The sequence below is a fragment of the Macaca mulatta genome, chromosome 13 (genome assembly GCF_049350105.2).
Source record: "Macaca mulatta isolate MMU2019108-1 chromosome 13, T2T-MMU8v2.0, whole genome shotgun sequence".
Lineage (NCBI taxonomy): Eukaryota > Metazoa > Chordata > Mammalia > Primates > Cercopithecidae > Macaca > Macaca mulatta.
In genome coordinates this window covers 54878733-54897833 of record NC_133418.1, presented here as the reverse complement: position 1 = coordinate 54897833, position 19101 = coordinate 54878733, and the positions used below count along the sequence as shown (strand labels likewise).

Genomic DNA, 19101 nt, shown 5'->3' with positions numbered 1-19101 from the left:
TTTTAGTATCTGTTAAATACCAGGCCCTAGCAATTATGTAATATTAGATGCCAAAGCCAATTACATATGCCACTTTAACTGTACTTCCTTTTAAGGCTTTTTGCAAATGAGTTTTGAAAGAGATTGGGGAAAAGTTTGTTCTAAAGTGGTTTAATTTAAGTGTGCCTGTGATGCAAGTGGATAAGCTTTATATTTTTGGATTGCAAGATGGGTACAAGTATTTCTAGTCTAAAATAGTCTATTCAATATAGAATCAGAAAGAGTTTAGATCCTGTATTTTCTGGCAGATGTCAGTCGTTGTTACCATATCTTACAGATTATTATTTACCACATATTTATCACATTGTGAAGGGACAGAAGGAAGCCACCTAATTCACATTATTGAGATAGATTGGTATATGCTGTCAGTAGGAAGGTATCTTAGATTTGAAATGAGTTGAAATTATTTTGATTAATCAACCTAAAACTTGATCATTTTTCAGAAATAGTGCCAAACGTGTTAACATTAATCAAAGTTAGGCATTTGGCAATATGGAGAGTTTGTGTATATCTGTTTGCCATCTTTAGGTAAAAAATTTAGAAACATGTTTAATTAAAAGTTGAATTGGGACTTTGTATAGAAGCACTTTATTTTAGGATTCAACTGTGTCAAGCACTCTACTTTGTGCTGAGTACTGCTGCAGAGCATTCTACAGCTCTCGTATTGGTGTCACTGCAAATTGACATTTCAACACTAAGCTTGAACCTTGGGACTTCTTATACTACTTTTAGTTCGTTATTTCTCTTTTTCATTTCCTTCAGCAATTATATCAATTTCTGCCACTCTGTTCCAACTTTCTACCCAATTACCTCATTGTCAGTTTTGTGAAAATAAGTTACTGAAAATGAAAAAGTATATAAATCCATGTAATAAATTCAGAAAATAGCCTCAGAACTAGATTTTTATGTTATTATACATAAGCGTTTTTGAACCAGGCTTCTCCGTAATTTTGTGTTACTATTTTCTACCTAGATGCTCTATACAGAGTACTCCTATTTGTCTATGTAGGAATTTTCACTATGTAAATGTTTGGTCACTCATCTTCATTATCTACATCTGATTTATGTGTTTCATAAAGTAGTTCAACTTGTAGGCTTAGTTTTTTGCTATAAGCCATATTAGTTTTAAGTGGATTCGTGTGACTGTATGTATACCTGAAGATACACTTTTCCCTTCACTTAAACAAAAAATGCTGGGCAAATTAGGAAGTATCTTTTTTTGCTTTTTAAAGTTCGTAAATGTAAGACATGACATTTTCAAATAATATTGTTTTAGAGGTCCCCTTTCCATATTCTTTGTGTAAAACTAGGGAAATAATCTAAATAAATTCAGTCTCATGTATCTCACTTATTCCATTGGGAAAATACTGTGTTTATATTCAAAACTGCTGTAGACTAGATCTCAACTGCAGATCGGATCCATGACACTGTCAAATACCACCTTGACATGCCCATTTTTTTTTCGCCCTGTGGCCTGGAGAGGGGCAGGCGGGTAGAGGCAGAGACTTGCTATGTTACCCAGGCTCTTCTCAAACTTCTAGTCTTAAGCAATCCTGCCGCCTCAGTCTCCCAAAATACTGGAATTACAGGCATGAGTCACTGCACCTAGCCCCTATTTTGAGTTTTTGTTTTGGACCTTGGTCTGATAAAGTTTAAAATAAGTGCTGAAACATATTACTATTTAGTCAAAGTTTAGTCTACTTAGTCAAAGTTTCTTGAAGGCACTTTTTCAGAATCTTTCCAGCCAACAGTAGCTCTCTGCCAAAAAGGATTCTGGCAAACTCTGCCTAGTGTTTCTTCCTTTTTGGAAATGATTGCATACAAACATATTGAAAACTCTGTGTAAAGGAACCTGCTTCACTTCTTTTCATCCCATATTTTACCAGGGATTCTTTTTTTTTTTTCCTTTTGCAATGCTATTAACATTGCATTTGAACTTGTGTTACATTGACTTACTTTTGGAATGCTGCTTTTAAGACATGGGACCTAGAATCCTTGAGCTACCAATGACCAGAAAGATTTGAAGTTTGACTTTTTACTCTTTTGGATTAAGCCATGACAAGAGAAACAAAAATATGTACTCATGTTTTTAACTTGTTAAAATGCTTTTGGTTTTAAAGGAGGTTATACAAAAATTGTTGCAATTTAAATTCTAAAACATTTTTGGCCGGGCGCGGTGGCTCACACCTGTAATCCCAGCACTTTGGGAGGCGGAGGTGGGTGGATCACAAGATAAGGAGATCGAGACCATCCTGGACAACATGGTGAAACTCCGTCTCTACTAAAATACAAAAAATAATCAGGTGTGGTAGCACATGCCTATAATCCCAGCAACTGGGGAGGCTGAGGTAGGGGAATCGCTCAAACCCGGGAGGCAGAAGTTGCAGTGAACCTAGATCATGCCACCGCACTCCAGCCTGGTGACAGAGCAAGACTCTGTCTCAAAAAAAACAAAAAATTTGTGGGATACGTCTAACATGATATTTGAGAATATGCACGTATGTGTAACTCATTCCAGTTTTACAAACGAATCATGAAATGCCATATGCCATCTCTAGATCAATGAGTTTCAAACTCCAGGCATTTTAATAGGTAGTGATCAGCTTTAAATACACATATGTAAGAATTTTTGGCCAGGTGCGGTGGCTCACACCTGTAATCCCAGCACTTTGGGAGGCTGAGGCCAGTGGATCATGAGGTCAGGAGATCGAGACCATCCTGGCTAACCTGGTGAAACCCCATCTCTACTAAAAATACAAAAAATTAGCCAGGTGTGGTGGCGGGTGCCTGTAGTCCCAGCTACTCAGGAGGCTGAGGCAGGAGAATGGTGTGAACCCTGGAGGCGGAGCTTGCAGTGAGCCAAGATCGCACCACTGTACTCCAGCCTGGGCAACAGAGTGAGACTCCGTCTCAAAAAAAAAAAAAAGAATTTAAAAAAATAAACGAGTATATGTGTGCTGAGTCATGCAATAGTTGCTACTAGTATTTACCTATGAAGACAAATTATCTGTGCTAGACACTTAAATTCCTTATAATATCAAGAATATAATTTTGGAGGACCCTGAAAGAAACATTCAAAAGTGTATTTAGGCCAGACATGGTGGCTCACTCCTGTAATCCCAGCAGTAGGTGGCTGAAGCAGGAGACCACTTCTCCATAAGAAATGGAAAAATTAGCTAGGCATGGTGGCAGACGCCTGTAGTCCCAGCTCCTCTGGAGGCTGAGAGGAGAATCGCTTGAGCCCAGGAGTTCAAGACTGCAGTTTACCAAGATAGGGCCACTGGACTCCAGCCTGGGCCACAGAGCGAGACCGTGTCTCTCTATCTAAAAAAAAAAAAAAAAAGTATTTGTATTTATAGGATGTTTTAAGGAAAGACACCAGTAAATCATTGGAAGTCACCTGATTACTTTTATTAAGTAGAGACCTAGGAAGTGACAATCCAGATTTTAATTGCACTTTAATTTCTACCCCTCTTTTAGACAGAGATTGAAAAATAATTTAAGAACTTAAAAAAAATAGGAAAACTACCCTAGTTGGGAATAAACAAGAGCAGAGAGATAAATAGTGCTAAGCCAATTCTTTCTCTTTATTTATTTATTTATTTATTTATGGCAGGGTCTTGCTCTGTTGCCCAGGTTTTGAGTGCATTGGCATGTCCAGGGCTCGCTGCAGCCTTGACCTCCCAGGCTCAAGAAATCTTCCTGCTTCAGCCTCCTGAGTAGCTGGGACGAAAGGCACACGCCACTATGTCCACCTAATTTTCGTGATTTTGGAGAGATCAGGTCTCACTATGTTGCCCAGGCTGGTCTGGAACTCCTGGGCTCAAGTGATCCTCCTACCTCAGCCTCCCAAAGTGCTTGGGATTACAGGCATGAGCCATCTCACCTGGCCTACTCTTGTTTTTAATCTGTTTTTATCTAAAATAACTAACATTTCCACTTACACAGGCTTATTTTGTGGGAAAAAAGTGTTTTATTATAGGAATGTCTATAATTGTAATTTTTATTCTATTTAGAATAATTTAAAATATTTTAATTTTATATTATCTAAATCTAATATTCTAGAATTATTTATTTATTGAGTGTGCATGTTTCATCTACTAATTTAGGGATTTCCCAAAAAACAAATTAATTGTTATTTTTTAGATGTTAATAACTGAAGAGTTTATTATTCAATTTTCTGTCAGTACTTCTATAAAAACTAAAAATATAGTTTCAGGTATGATTTTTACAATTGAAAAATTAATATGAACTATGAAAAGGAAAACATTAAATGCAAGAATATGCTTTTAACTAACGATTTACATCCCAATTTAAATGTATGCAATATAAGTGCAGTCTATCCTGAGACAAAGCTATATAACCTTTACCACTTTAAAGATCATTAAGCCATTATAGTATGTTTGTAAAATATAAGCTACCTACCAGTTTCGTTTGTTTGTTTGTTTGTTTTCTGTCTGTTTGATTGTTTGAGATGGAGTCTCACTCTGTCACCCAGGCTGGAGTGCAGTGGCATGATTTTGGCTCCCTGCAACCTCCACCTTCTGGGTTCAAGTGATTCTCCTGCCTCTGCCGCCCAAGTAGTTGGGATTACAGGCGCCCACCACCACACCCAGCTAATTTTTGTATTTTTAGTAGAGATGGGGTTTTGCCATGTTAGTCAGGCTGGTCTCGAACTCCTGACCTCAGGTCATCCACCTGTCTTGGCCTCCCAAAGTGCTGGGATTACAGGCATGAGCCACCATGCCTGGCCTAAGCTACCTAATTTTTAAATTGCTATTTTAAACTTGTATTTAGAAATGGTAACAATTTTATCAACTATGAATGTTTAAATCCTTTATGTTCTTCAGTCGTTATTTATTATTAATTTATTCTTACATTTCAGAATGGCTCTCTTCTGTGTATAAACAGCAGTGGTTTGCTATGCTGCGGGCAGAACAAGACAGTGAGGTGGGGTAAGTATATTATAACGTATCATTTTTCGTTAAAAAATCTTTGCTATGGATTTTTTAATGCGTTATGTTGAAAAATCATTAACAGTATTGAAAACTCAAGCTGTTGAAGTAAAGATCATATTATCACTTTTTATTATATATTTGCAACATTATCAGTCTTATAAATGTCTTTCTGGTCAATTAGTATAATGCAATTATTGAAATATCATTTGCTTTGTTAGTAAAATCAAACACGTAATCCATGTATACCTTGTTTCACTTAGTATCATATGATTTTCTTTCGACATACTGAACTATTATTTGAGGTAATGCTTTCATAAAACACAATTTTTATATTTGTGTCTAGGTAAATCTGTTTTTTCTTATTTATGGTAGTATTGTCAAATTCTAATTAATGTAATAAATAGGTTTTGATGATCTTTAAGTCTAAAATTAATTTAAAAACCATGCAGGCCAGGCACAGTGGCTCACACCTGTAATCCCAATACTTTGGGAGGCTGAGGTGGGAGGATCACTTGGGGTCAAGAGTTTGAGACCAGCCTGGCCAACATAATGAAACCCTGTCTCTACTAAACCCTGGAAGTGGAGTTTGCGGTGAGCCGAGATTGCTCCACTGCACTTCCAAGCCTGTGGGATAGAGTGAGACTCTGTCTCAAAAATAAAATAAAATAAAATAAAATAAAATAAAATAAAATAAAATAAAAAACAAACAAAAAAACACCATCTGGTTATGGATACTTTCCCCAAAAACATATGACTCCCCCCACAAAACATTAATGCTCTTTCTTCATCTTAAAGGAAAGAGGTATAGTGTTTTGTAATTCACAGAACTTTTATATTTGTGATTTGATCCTTCTGCTAGCTTCTTAATATATAGGTATTATGAAGAGACTGAGTATACAGAAAGACCTTTGAAGTTAATTTTTTGCCCCTGATCTCTTTGAACTCATTTTTATATACCAAAGAATTTTTTTAAGTAATGACCTAATTATAAGTTTTCATCCAAACAGTAAGTGTATGAAAGTATTACATAAATTCATGATGATTATGAGATTTTTATTATCCAGGATCCTAGTTTCTGCTTTGATTATAATTATATATTTTTTCAAATATATTTCCGGTATATTTATCCAGCATAAATAATAGTAAGATTGTTGAGGCTGGGCGCAGTGGCTCACACCTGTAATCCCAGCACTTTGAGGGGCCAAGGTGGGCAGATCACCTGAGGTCGGGAGTTCGAGACCAGCCTGACAAACATGGAGAAACCCCGTCTCTACTAAAAATACAAAATTAACCGGGTGTGGTGGCACATGCCTGTAATCCCAGCTACTCAAGAGGCTGAGGCAGGAGAATTGCTTGAACCTGGGAGGTAGAGGTTGCGGTGAGCCAAGGTTGCGCCATTGCACTCCAGCCTGGGCAACAAAAGCGAAACTCCGCCCCAAAAATAAATAAGAAAAAAAGATTGTTGAAATACAAATAATAAATTGAAACCAAAAAATGAGCCATTTAATGAAATTGAGAACTGAAGCATTATGTAGTATATGAAGTAACAATGAACTGTTTAATGGAATTGAGAACTAAAGCATTTTTGTAGTGTATGAAGTAGCTTATAAATCATCCTATATCTTCTGTATATTCAATTTTTAGATTTTGGATGTTCTTTACTTTTCAAGATTTTCCTCACCCATATCCTTATTGAGGGTAATGTAGAGTCTCATCTAAGATACTGCACTAGAATAAGTGTTTAGTTTTTTGCCTAAGAGGTACAGTCATTCTGGGGGGATTGGTTTCAGGACCCCTGCGTATACCAAAATCCACACATACTCTAGTCCCACAGTTGTTTAGTCCTGCAAAACCCACATATACAAAAAGTTGGCTCTCCATATACAAGTGGGATTTCACATCCCACAAATACTGCTTTTTTTTTTTTCTTTTTTTTTCTGAGACGGAGTCTCTGTCGCCCAGGCTGGAGTACAGTGGCGCAGTCACAGCTCACTGCAAGCTCCGCCTCCCAGGTTCACACCATTCTCCTGCCTCAGCCTCTCCAGCCACTGGGACTACAAGCGCCCACCACCATGCCCAGCTAATTTTTTTGTATTTTTAGTAGAGACGGGATTTCACCATGTTAGACTGGATGGTCTCAATCTCCTGACCTCGTGATCCGCCCTCCTCGGCTTCCCAAAGTGCTGGAATTACAGGCATGAGCCACCGCGCCTGGCCAAATAGTGCATTTTTTATCTGATTTTGGTTAAGAAAAATCTGTGTATAAATGGACCCAAGCAGTTCAAACCTGTTGTTCAAGGGTCAACTGTGTATGATTATATTCCCGCTTAGGAAATGTTCTGTTCAACAGATAAACCAAGCATTTGCTCACTGCTGCAGGACTGCTAAAGTGAGGAAGACACTGTATTCCCTGGATGCTAGGTTATAATCTGATGTCAAGTCTCCCTCTGGGGTTCTCCTCATAAAACTCTCGTTTACATTGCCAAGAAGGTTATCTTTCTAAAACGGAAATAAAACTGTGTCACTCCTCTACTTAAATATGTCCAGGGATATTTGATGATAGTTAAGGGATTATAGTATTGGTATTCAAAATTATTGAAGCTGGATGGTAAGAAAATTTGGCTCATTACACTGTTTTCTCTGCTTTCATATGTTTGCAGTTTTTCATAATAAAAAATTTTAAAGTTACAGAATAAATGCTTGGGAACTAGTTACCTACAAGAGCAGTTGAAACTTATTAGCATGACCTGTGGGAACTGTCAGCATTCTATCCCAGATGCGTTTAGCTTCATCTCCTTTCATGTTCATCTGCACTAAATGTGCACTAAATTCTTATGTTCGTATGCTGCAGCTGTATTAAATTCCTTTACATTTGGTTTTCTGTTATGCTCCAGTTCCTTTTTATCCACTATTTCTTCTGCCTGGAATACTCTTAGCCCTCCTTAGAATTCACCCCTCACCTCCACCTCACCCAACAAGCTTCCACTCAGGCACAAATAATATTTACTCTCTAATGATCCCCCTCTAACCATGGGCAATAAATCTGTACCTTCTTCATGCTCTTAACATCACAAACCACAAACTATTAATGTTATTATAATTAACTGTATTATAATTATTACTTATGTCTAATTCCCTACTAAACTGAGCTCTTGGATATCAAGGACATGTTTTATTAGTCTTATTTACACTTCTTTATTTATTGTATTTGTTTCATTATTTTATTATCTATTATATATGCTCTTATTGCACCCAATTTCTAGGCACTTCATGTTGTGAATGAGTATATGAATGAATGTATTGTATTGCTATTATCATTTGGAATTACGAAGCTAATATAATACTATATTTATTACAACTTGAGATAACAGTGTTTCTCTTAATTTATTAAGGTTTTTAAACTAGGGAACCAAGTAAAGACTTAACTGATAAAATTCTACATTTTCTATTAAATATTGATTTTGCATACTTACACTACATGAAAAATGGTTTGCATGTGAAACAAGTAATGTTAAGTGGTAGGTGATATCAAGTCACATCTTATTTACAGAAATAATAGATTTTAACTTGTTTTACTTAGTAGACTTTTGTTTTTTTTTTTTTTGGCAAATAGAATTTTTCAGTTTTTCTTTTCCTCTTCTCTGGTTTGACTGAGCCCTAATAAAAGTAGTCCAGAAGTCAGGGCAATAAGTGAAACATAGAAGATATTAAATCTTTTTTATCTAGCAAAGGTAATGGACTAAATTTAATCAACACATTGTTATTTTTATCTGTACCACAAAAATTTATTTTTAAATCTGGTAGCAAGATTTTCTGTCCTTAACTCATAGTTCTTTTTAAATTATTAGTTGCATATTTTCTATGAGAGTTCATGTTTTATGTATATTTTTAGGCCTCAAGAAATCAATAAAGAAGAACTAGAGGGAAATAGCATGAGGTGTGGTAGAAAGCTTGCCAAAGATGGTGAAGTAAGTATGGGTTGTGACTGTTAATATTCTCATACAAATTGTATTATCAGCACATCCTGCACCTGTAAGTAATAATCATGACACCTGTCATACCTCAGAAGAGCTTGTATACTTTCTGTAGCATGATCTTCTGGGAAAGGTGTTACAGCCACCACACTCAGTAGTGATTGATTACTTGGCTTTGTATGAGAATGCCGAACTTAAATTTTGAGTTCAGATAAGAGATACAAGAAGAGGGTCCCTTAGCAATCCGAAATTAAGATAAAGAAGAAATTGTGAGGGATCTGTTACATAGTCTTAAAAGTGATTCTGTGTTACAGTTATCCTAAATCAAGGACATTCAGATCCATTGATTGTTACCCACATTAGGAATTACCTTTTCTCAGCCAGGCACGGTGGCTCACACCTGTAATCCCAGCACTTTGGAAGGCTGAGGTGGGCAGATCGCTTGAGGCCAAGAGTTCAAGACCAGCCTCGCCAACATGGTGAAACCCTGTCTCTACTGAAAATACAAAAGTTAGCCAGGCATGGTGGTGCGTGCCTGTAAACCCAGCTACCAGGGAGGGTGAGGCACAAGAATCACCTGAACTTGGGAGGCGGAGGTTACAGTGAGCCAAGATCATGCCACTGCACTCCAGCCTGGCTGGAGAAACCCCATCTCAAAAAAAAAAAAAAAGATATTTTTTCATTATCACCCAATATAAATGTATATAAGTGAAAGAACAGTATTTAAAAACAATACTTACCCCTGTGCATCCAGAGATTATTTTTTCTATTTAATACTTTTATTGTTATTTTTTATTTAGAGACAGGCTGTCCCTCTGTCACCCAATCGGGAGTGCAGTGGTGTGACCACAGCTCACTGCAGCCTTTACCTCCCAGGCTCAAGCACTCCTCCCATCCCGGCATCCCAAATAGCTGGAATTACAAGCATGAACCACCATGCCCAGCTATCTATTTAATTTTTTTTTTTTTTTTTTTAAACTGACTGTGGCTGGGCGTGGTGGCTCAAGCCTATAATCCCAGCACTTTGGGAGGCCAAGGCAGGCAGATCACACCGTCAAGAGATCGAGACCATCCTGGCCAACATGGTGAAACCCCATCTCTACTAAAAACACAAAAATTAGCTGGGCGTGGTGGTGCACACCTGTAGTCCCAGCTACTCGGGAGGCTGAGGCAGGAGAATTGCCTGAACCCGGAAGGCAGAGGTTGCAGTGAGTTGAGATCACACCACTGTGCTCCAGGCTGGTGACAGAGCGAGACTCCATCTCAAAAACAAAACAAAACAAAGAAAAACAGCTGATTGTATCCTATTCAATTGATTTTACAATCTACTAATGGGACATGAACTACATTTTTAAATATTTCCCCCCAACTAATTATAATTTTTATTTTTCAAAAAAATCAGCCTTATATAGATACCCATTTGGTTATTTCTATCCCAAACTTTTCCTCATTTTTACTTTATTTATTTTTAATTTTTAAAAGTTGATTGTTTTATGTTTGCATTGGTTTACTGATTGGCAATGTCTCAGTGTGTCGCCCAGGCTGGAGTGCAGTGGCACAATCATTGCTCACTGCAGCCTCAGTGCTCTGAACTGAAAGCAATCCTCCTACCTCAGTCTATGGAGTAGCTGAGACTGCAGACACATGCCACCACACCCAGCTAATTTTATTTTTTACTATTTGTAGAGATGGGGGTCTCCCTATGCTACCCAGGCTGGTCTCAAATTCCTGGGCTCAAGAGATTCTCCTGCCTTAGCCTCCCAAAGTGCCGGGATTACAGGCGTGAGCCACCATACCCAGCTTATGTTTGCCTTTATATTATGATAGATGTTCAGAGTATAAAAGAATAGTTTTCTTTAGTTCACATTTTTCCTTGTTGCTGCTTCCAGATCTTGTTGTTACTTTGAAGCAAATGCTTCTACTATACCACCTACTACCCTTATTATGGCCATAATTCACTGAGCTCACTGCCTTTCTTTTCTTTTCTTTTTCTTTTTTTTTTTTTTTTTGAGACAGAGTCTCACTGTGTTGCCCAGGCTGGAATGCAGTGGCACAATCATGACTCACTGAAGCCTTGACTTCCTGGGCTCAAGTGATCCTCCCACCTGAGCCTCCCAAGCAGCTGGGACTACAAGCATGCACCACCACGCCTGGCTAATTTTTTAAAATTTTTTGTAAAGACGAGGTCTCACTAGTTGCCCGGGCTGGTCTCAAACTCCTGGGCTCAAGTGGTCCTCCTACCTTGGCCTCCCAAATTGTTGAGATTACAGGCATGAGCCACCACGTCCAGCCCTCATTACCTTTCTTTATCACTATTCTTATTATCAGTCTTGATGATTTCAATATCTCTATTCCTTGACCTTCCTTCCCCCATGCTCTTGTGCTCCACCCTACCTCGGGCATCCATTCCCATGAGCATACCCTTGCATTATTAATTACTACACCACCTTCAAAATCTCCATTTCAGGCATCCCGTTTTCAGACCCCACCTCGTCTTTCTAGCTCATTCTCTCTAGCACCTGGATTCCAACAATTTTTTAACCCCATTTGGCTATATAATACATTATTTTTGCAACCTTTCCCTATCACCTTTCTGACCACATTTCTACTTCTTTCTTTGCCTGACTTATATTTTATGTTCCATCTTAAAATTGGTCGCTTGCTTATACTCTTTTAACTTTTCTTTTTCCTCTTGGACATGTTAAACTCGCCTGGCTAAACCCCAACTCTTGTTAAGGGTTGCACTCCATGCTTGCATCCAGACAGATGAATGTGATTAAAGACAAACACCATACCCCATTAGGTTCCACTTGAATGTGGTAACCATGAATTTCAAGTAGGTTAGTGCTGCATCATGATCTGTCTGTATTTCCCTAGTGAACTGTTCCTCCCATTAGCTGAGATAACTCATACCTTCTCTCCTCAAAAGGGCAATACTCTCACCCTTATTCTTACCTGATGGCCTTGCTGCCTACTGCAATGAAAAGAGAATCTGTACATCCTCTTACCAGTAGTTCTGCCAGTCTACCTGCATCTATAACTATGCACTATGCTTTTCCTCTTATTAGAAAAATGAACTGCCTGCTTCTTAGTCCATTCCCTCTCTTTGTACTGGACTCTATCCATGCTCACCTATTCAGAACCTTTGCTCCAGCCAGGCACAGTGGTATGCACCTGCAGTTCCAGCTACTTGGGAGGATTAGGTGGAAAAATTGCTTGAACCTAGGAGTTAGAGTTCAGCCTGGGCAATATAGAGAGACCTTGTCTCTAAAAAAAAAAAAAAAAAAAAAAAAGCTTTGCCCTTACAGTTATCACCTCACCTCTGGTAGGGCAGAAACTGTATGTTATTTACTGCTATGATTCCATTGCTTAGAGGAGTGCCTGGCATATAATATGTGCTCAATAAATATCAGTTAATACTGAATTGCAATCCAGGGTGTCAGCCAAACACTTGAAGCCCTAACTACTTCTCTCTATCACACCACCTTATCTGATACTCTCACATTAACTATTAGCTGATAGAATAAACAAACTCGTGAACCCCATGATGGTATTTACATAACCCAGTTATGTGTCACTTAAGGTATTTTAGAGTATTTTTAAAGCAAGGAGATTTTAATGGGTTCTTAGTTACCCCCATCTAGATTCTTAGTGCTCTAAGCTATATAGTCACATAGAGTTGCAGCGAAAAGCCTTATTATTGCTTTGCACAGTGGCTTATGCCTGTAATCCCAGCACTTTGGGAGGCTGAGGCGGGCGGATCACAAGATCAGGAGTTCCAGACCAACCTGGCCAACATAGTGAAACCCTGTCTCTACTAAAAATACAAAAAAAAAAAAAAAAAAAGGCCAGACGCAGTGGCTCTCACCTATAGTCCCAGCACTTTGGGAGGCTGAGGCGGGCAGATCACCTGAGGTCGGGAGTTTGAGACCAGCCTGACCAACATGGAGAAACCCCGTCTCTATTAAAAATACAAAATTAGCCAGGCGTGGTGTTGCATGCCTGTAATCCCAGCTACTCGGGAGGCTGAGGCAGGAGAATTGTTTGAACCCGGGAGGCGGAGGTTGTGGTGAGCCGAAATCATGCCATTGCACTCCAGCCTGGGCAACTAGAGCAAAACTGTGTCTCAAAAAACAACAACTACAACAATAACAACAAAAATTAGCCGGGCATGGTGGCAGGCACCTGTAGTCCCAGCTACTTGGGAGCCTGAGGCAGGAGAATCACTTGAACCTGGGAAGTGGAGGTTGCAGTGAGCCGAGATAATGCCACTGCACTCCAGCCTGAGTGACAGTGAGACTCCATCTCAAAAAAAAAAAAAAGCATTATTATTTATGGTAGAATTGCAGTATGAAGAGATAAGGAAACTGATCATGAAGAGGAAAGTAGCTTAGAGAATTATGATCATAAGGGCAGCTTTTCTGGCATAGATGTATGTATAGTTTGGGGTGATAAGCCTGAAGAAAAAGTCACTGACAAAAAGTCAGCCACTCATGAGGGAAATACTTGTAATGAGTTAGAGACAAAAGACATTTTGAATTTTTTATTTTTGACTTGCTAATATGATAAACTGAAGTAAGTCTTCTTTCTTGTATTTTTTAGTACTGCTGGCGTTGGACGGGTTTTAACTTCGGCTTTGACCTACTTGTAACTTACACCAATCGATACATCATTTTCAAACGCAATACACTGAATCAGCCATGTAGCGGATCTGTCAGTTTACAGCCTCGAAGGAGCATAGCATTTAGGTAGGGTGAGATTCCCCACCCCACTTCTCCTCACTCCAGAGGAAATGTAAGAAATAAAACCTTGATAATTTACACCAACATTAGTAGAACTTTGGTAAGCTACAGTATATGTGAAAGTGGTAGGAAATGACGAGGCTCCATTCCTGTGAAATGTATTGTCAGTAATCAGAATCATAAGATCTAGTATGTCAGGGAGAATGAATAGGCTGGAATATATACCAATAGGGAATATCAGCCTTGAAGTTATCACCTTGTTGCTATTCCTAGCAAATAAAAGGTCCAGACTGTTGAAATATGTAGCAAGGTATGTTTCCAGGAAAACATGTATTATCCTTAACTTTTTAAAGGATTTAATATGTTAAACTTTGCCCAGTAGTTGCTAGCAATCTTTTTCTGAGAGGATACCAGAAGCTGACAAATTGGACAATAGCTTAATGAACATATGATTTAAAAGTCATATGTTTATACTTACCTTACACCAAATACAGAAATCAACTCAAAATGGATCAAAGATCTAAGCATAAGAACTAAAACTATTAAACTCTTGGAAGAAAACATAGGGGGAAAGCTTCCTAACGATTGATTTGGCAGTGATTTCTTCCATAATACACCCAAGCACAGGCAACAAAAGAAGCAATAGATAAAATTGGACTTCATCAAAATCACAAACCTATGTATCAGAGGACAGTGAAAAGGCAACCCGGGGAATGAGAGAAGATATTTGTAACCATACATTTGACAAGACATGAATACCCAGAATATACAGAAAATTCCTACAACTCTATAATTTAAAAAGAAAACTCAACTCAAAAATGGGCCAAAGACTTGCATAAACATTTCTCCAAAGAAGATATACAGATGGCTAAAAAACACATGAAAAGATGCTCAGCATTACTAATTAGGGACATACAAACCAAAACCACAATGATCTTTCACTTCACACCTATTGGGATGGCTATTAATAAAAACAGAATAGAAAAAAAACCAACAAAAGTAACAGGTGTTGGTAAGGATGTGGAGTATTTAGAATCCTTGTGCACTGCTCGTGGCCATATAAAATGGCACAGACACTATGGAACATGATATATCGCTTCCTCAAAAAAATTGAACAGAATTACCATACAATCCAGCAATTTCTCTTCTGAGTATAGACCCAGAAGAATTGAAAATAGGGACTTAGGCTGGGCGCGGTGGCTCACGCCTATAATCCCAGCACTTTGGGAGGCTGAGGCGGGCGGATCACAAGGTCAGGAGATCGAGACCATCCTGGCTAACACGGTGAAACCCCGCCTCTACTAAAAATACAAAAAACTTAGCTGGGCATGGTGACGGGCACCTGTAGTCCCAGCTACCTGGGAGGCTGAGGCTGGAGAATGGCGTGAACCTGGGAGGCAGAGCTTGCAGTGAGCCGAGATTGTGCCACTGCCCTCCAGCCTGGGCGACAGAGCAAGACTCCGTCTCAAAAAAAAAAAAAAAAAGAAAATAGGGGCTTAAACAGATATTTTTGTATACTTATGTTCATAACAGCGTTATTCACAATAGCCAAAAGGTGGAAGCAGCCCACATGCTCACTGACAGATGCTAGAGAAACAAAATATGGTACATACATAAAAGAGAACATTATTTAGCCTTGAAAAGGAAGGAAATTCTGATACATGCTAAACATGGATGAACCTGGAAGACATGCCAAGTGAAATAAGCCACTCACAAAAGCACAAATATTATAAGATTCCACTCATATGAAGTACCTAGAGTAGACAAATTCATAGGTACAGAGGGTACACTGGTGGTTGCCAGGGCCTGAGGGAAGGGAAAGTGGGGAGTTAGTGTTTAATGGGTAAGGAGCTTCAGCGAGGGAAAATGAAAATGTTCTAGAGATGGGTAAAGAACAATGTGGAAATATATTTAATGCCACAGAACTATATACTTTAAAATGGTTAAAATGATAAATGTTATGTATATTTTACCACAGTAAAAACATTTATAAATTATTTCTCTTGGCCAGATATGTGTAATAGCACAGGCTTGTCACTGAATGCAGTCAGATTACAGTTTGAAAAGACTTCCTGAAAGTCTTTTATCAAATAAAAAACAGAGGAAAAAGTAAATATGAAAGTGAGGAAGGGCTTATTTAATCTGTGGTTTAAAAATCCTGTGTTTATTTATTTATTTTTTTAAATCCTAGATTACGTTTGGCTTCTTTTGATAGTAGTGGAAAACTAATATGTAGTAGAACAACTGGCTATCAAATACTTACACTTGAAAAGGATCAGGTATGTTCGGTTATCTTCTGGTATGTCATTATAATATTTGTCTTTCGAATCCTCTTTTGAAAATTCTTAAGTAGAATTAACATTAAAGTGATGGCATTTTGACCTAAAAGTTGGTTTGAAAGCCTTTTGAAGGTAAAGATGAAAGTACCACGTTCACTTATGCATAACTGACCCCATCCCAATGGAAGCATAATTGGGAGAAAAAAAGAAAACACTATTTGAAGGGCAGGGAAACGCTGATTATAAGGCAATAATTGTTTATCCTGAATATCATCAGCAGCACTAAAATTCATTCCTAAAATTTTAGGAACTTAAGTGCTTTATCCATTGTGTACATAGTGCATTTATTTGTACATTCACAGCAGGCGTCTTGAAGACAATCCTGTATGTCTCTGAAGCTCCTTAATATCGTAAGAGCATTATTCTCTAGCCCATTAGGTTCGTAAGATGGCAAACTCTGTATTGTTCCCCAGATTATCTCCAAAGCCATTTATTTATTCATACATCACACACTTGGAGAAGTTTCAAAGTGTCATGATGAGAAAGTAGACCATTTTTAAAAGTAAAATTGAAAGCTGTTAAAATATTGAGGAAGTTTATTCTATTAACACTAATCATCATTCCAAAGGGCATAATGTTTTATTAAAGGATTCAAAACTTGTTATAGTTTACATAAATTATGAAAAGTTAGTAGTTTTCCTCAGACTGAAGAGACTATCATAGAACATCCTTAACATTGCAAGTAACCCTGGAAGTGATCATTGTAACCTCACATGCTATATGAGAACTTCTTTTAATAGCATTCTTACAGAGGGTCATCCACTCATTGTTGAAACTCTAGCCGACCCCCATCTTACATGAAAGGTAATAGGTAGGAATGTCCATTTCAAGGCAGATATATAATGAGAAAGTTTAAATCTGCCTCCGTCAGAATTCTCTGTTGGTCCTTCTTGTACCCTCTGCAGCTGAATAGACAATGACTATCTTTATCTTCTACCTGAAACTTCATGAAAAATACCATCATGGCTCAATCCCAGCCAGAGACCTAAATATGCACCAGGCCAAGATAGTAGTTGTATTCCATATGTTCCTTCAGCAAACATTTGTGTCCCCACCATGTGCTTGGTTCTCAGCTAGGAGTAGAAGAAATAAAGACAGGCTTGTGTTAATATAGACTAGTGTAAGTAGCATCATAGAATGAGCTCAGAGTGTGCAACCTTGAGGGAGAAGACTCTAACCTGTAATAACTGAGCAGTTGCCAGGGTTGGGGGTGGTTATTGGAGGAGGAGGAGAAAGAAAGACAGCTCAGGGAAAGCATCGTCTCCTGGAAAAGTGTTAAAGTCAACACATACCTGAACCAAGCCTCAAACGGTGAGTAAGATGGAAGCAAGGGAATACACGGGTCATTCAAGGAACTGTAGGACGGTTGGAAGAGTTCAGTATTACTAGAGCCAGGGCATAAGGGCTGTGGATGGAGTTTGGAAGATTTACTTTGGGAGTTGTGTGTTTCATATAGGTTATGGATGTTGTAGAAAGAACGGAAAATATAAGTCAGCTGAAATAACAATCATACATGTACCACTCAGATACATTACTGAGTTTTTTCTTCACCTGTATCTTTTTTGCAAAATTGGATCACAGTAGATTAGCTATTTTGTAACCTGCTTTTTTTTAATGGTGAAATATATATATATTTAGAATTCACCAGCTGGATTCAACTTAGATGATCCCAGTTTTTTGGCAGCATCTAAAAGCAGCATGCTCAGGAGCCAGTTGAACATGCACTTTCTTCTTTCCATCAGCCCTGATCACGGTGTTGATCTTGGCCACCTCGGTGTCATAGAGCTCCTCCACAGCCTGTTTGATCTTATGCTTTTTGGCCTCGACATCTACAGTGAACACAAGTATGGTGTTGTCTTCTGTCTCCTTCATGGCCAACTCAGTGGTTGGGGAGAACTTGTTGGCCGCATAGTGAGAACCAACTCAGTGGTTGGGGAGAACTCAGGCCTGGGGAAGAGGCAAAGTGGGGTTACCTGGCCTGGGCCCAGTAGAAGAAAGGCTTAGTCCTGTTTCAGAGCCCAAGGCCAGGAGAGCCTAGATGCATCAGACAGTGAGGTAGTAATTGTAATCTACTTTTTTTTTTTCACTTTGTTGTACATAGCTTTTCTTGTCAATAAATATATATTCACAGCATCATTTTTATGAACTGCATAATATTAGTTGTTTTGGCTATACCATAATTTAGATAATTCCTCTTTATTGGATAAAGTTGTTTCTCATTTTTTTCAATACTATAGGAAATATACGTATATCTTTGTCCGTTTTTATGATGTTTTAAAGGCATAAATTCCAAGTAGAATTCTTGTTGCATGGTACCTACAATTTTCTAATGGACAAATTGCCCTCCAGAGGTACTGTCCAATTGATACTGCCCCCCCGGCAGCAGTACAGGAGAGTATACCCGATATTGTGTCTTATCATTCTTTTTCATCTCTATCCCAGTGTAGTAAATGTGAAAACAAATATTTGTTTTAACTTTCATTTCTTTTTTATTTGTTTGTTTTGAGACAGAGTCTTGCTCTGTCACCCAGGCTGGAGTGCACTAATTTTTGTATTTAGAGTAGAGATAGGGTTTCACCATGTTAGCCAGGCTGATCTTGAACTTCTGGCCTCAAGTGATCCACCTGCCTTGGCCTCCCAAAGTGCTGGGATTACAGGTGTGAGCCACCACTCCTGGCCCTTAATTTTCAATGTTCATTTCTTTGGTTAGTGTATGGTTGGGTTTTGTTATGCTTATTGAACACATCATCTCATGTAAACTGACAGCTTATATTGTTTCTGTTAAATTTTTTATTAAAATGTTCATTTTTTTCTTGCTAATTTTTAACAGCTTTTATATATTAAAAATACTAACATTTGTGATAGTCTGTAGTTTTTACTTTTTCTCTTTTTTTTTTTTCGAGACAGGTTGTCACTCTGTCACTCAGGCTGGAGTGCGGTGGTACAATCTTGGCTCACTGCAGCCTCCACCTCCTGGGCCTCACAAGTAGCTGAGACTACAGGCTCGCACCACCATGCCCAGCTAAATATTTTTGTATTTTTTTATAGA

At 38.3% G+C, this 19101-nt stretch overlaps 1 protein-coding gene across 2 annotated transcripts in view; it reads left to right on the top strand.

Annotated features, from left to right (window-relative positions):
- GMCL1 (germ cell-less 1, spermatogenesis associated) overlaps nt 1-19101 on the top strand; it is a 53594-nt gene that overhangs the window by 27746 nt on the left and 6747 nt on the right. The window contains exons 10-13 of one of the 2 annotated variants that reach the window (XM_002799303.4): nt 4925-4994; nt 8890-8965; nt 13574-13719; nt 15905-15992. In XM_002799303.4, coding sequence (XP_002799349.3) covers nt 4925-4994; nt 8890-8965; nt 13574-13719; nt 15905-15992 — 380 coding nt within the window. The remainder of the gene's footprint in view (nt 1-4924; nt 4995-8889; nt 8966-13573; nt 13720-15904; nt 15993-19101) is intronic. The other variant, XM_028832419.2, reaches the window with a different exon arrangement.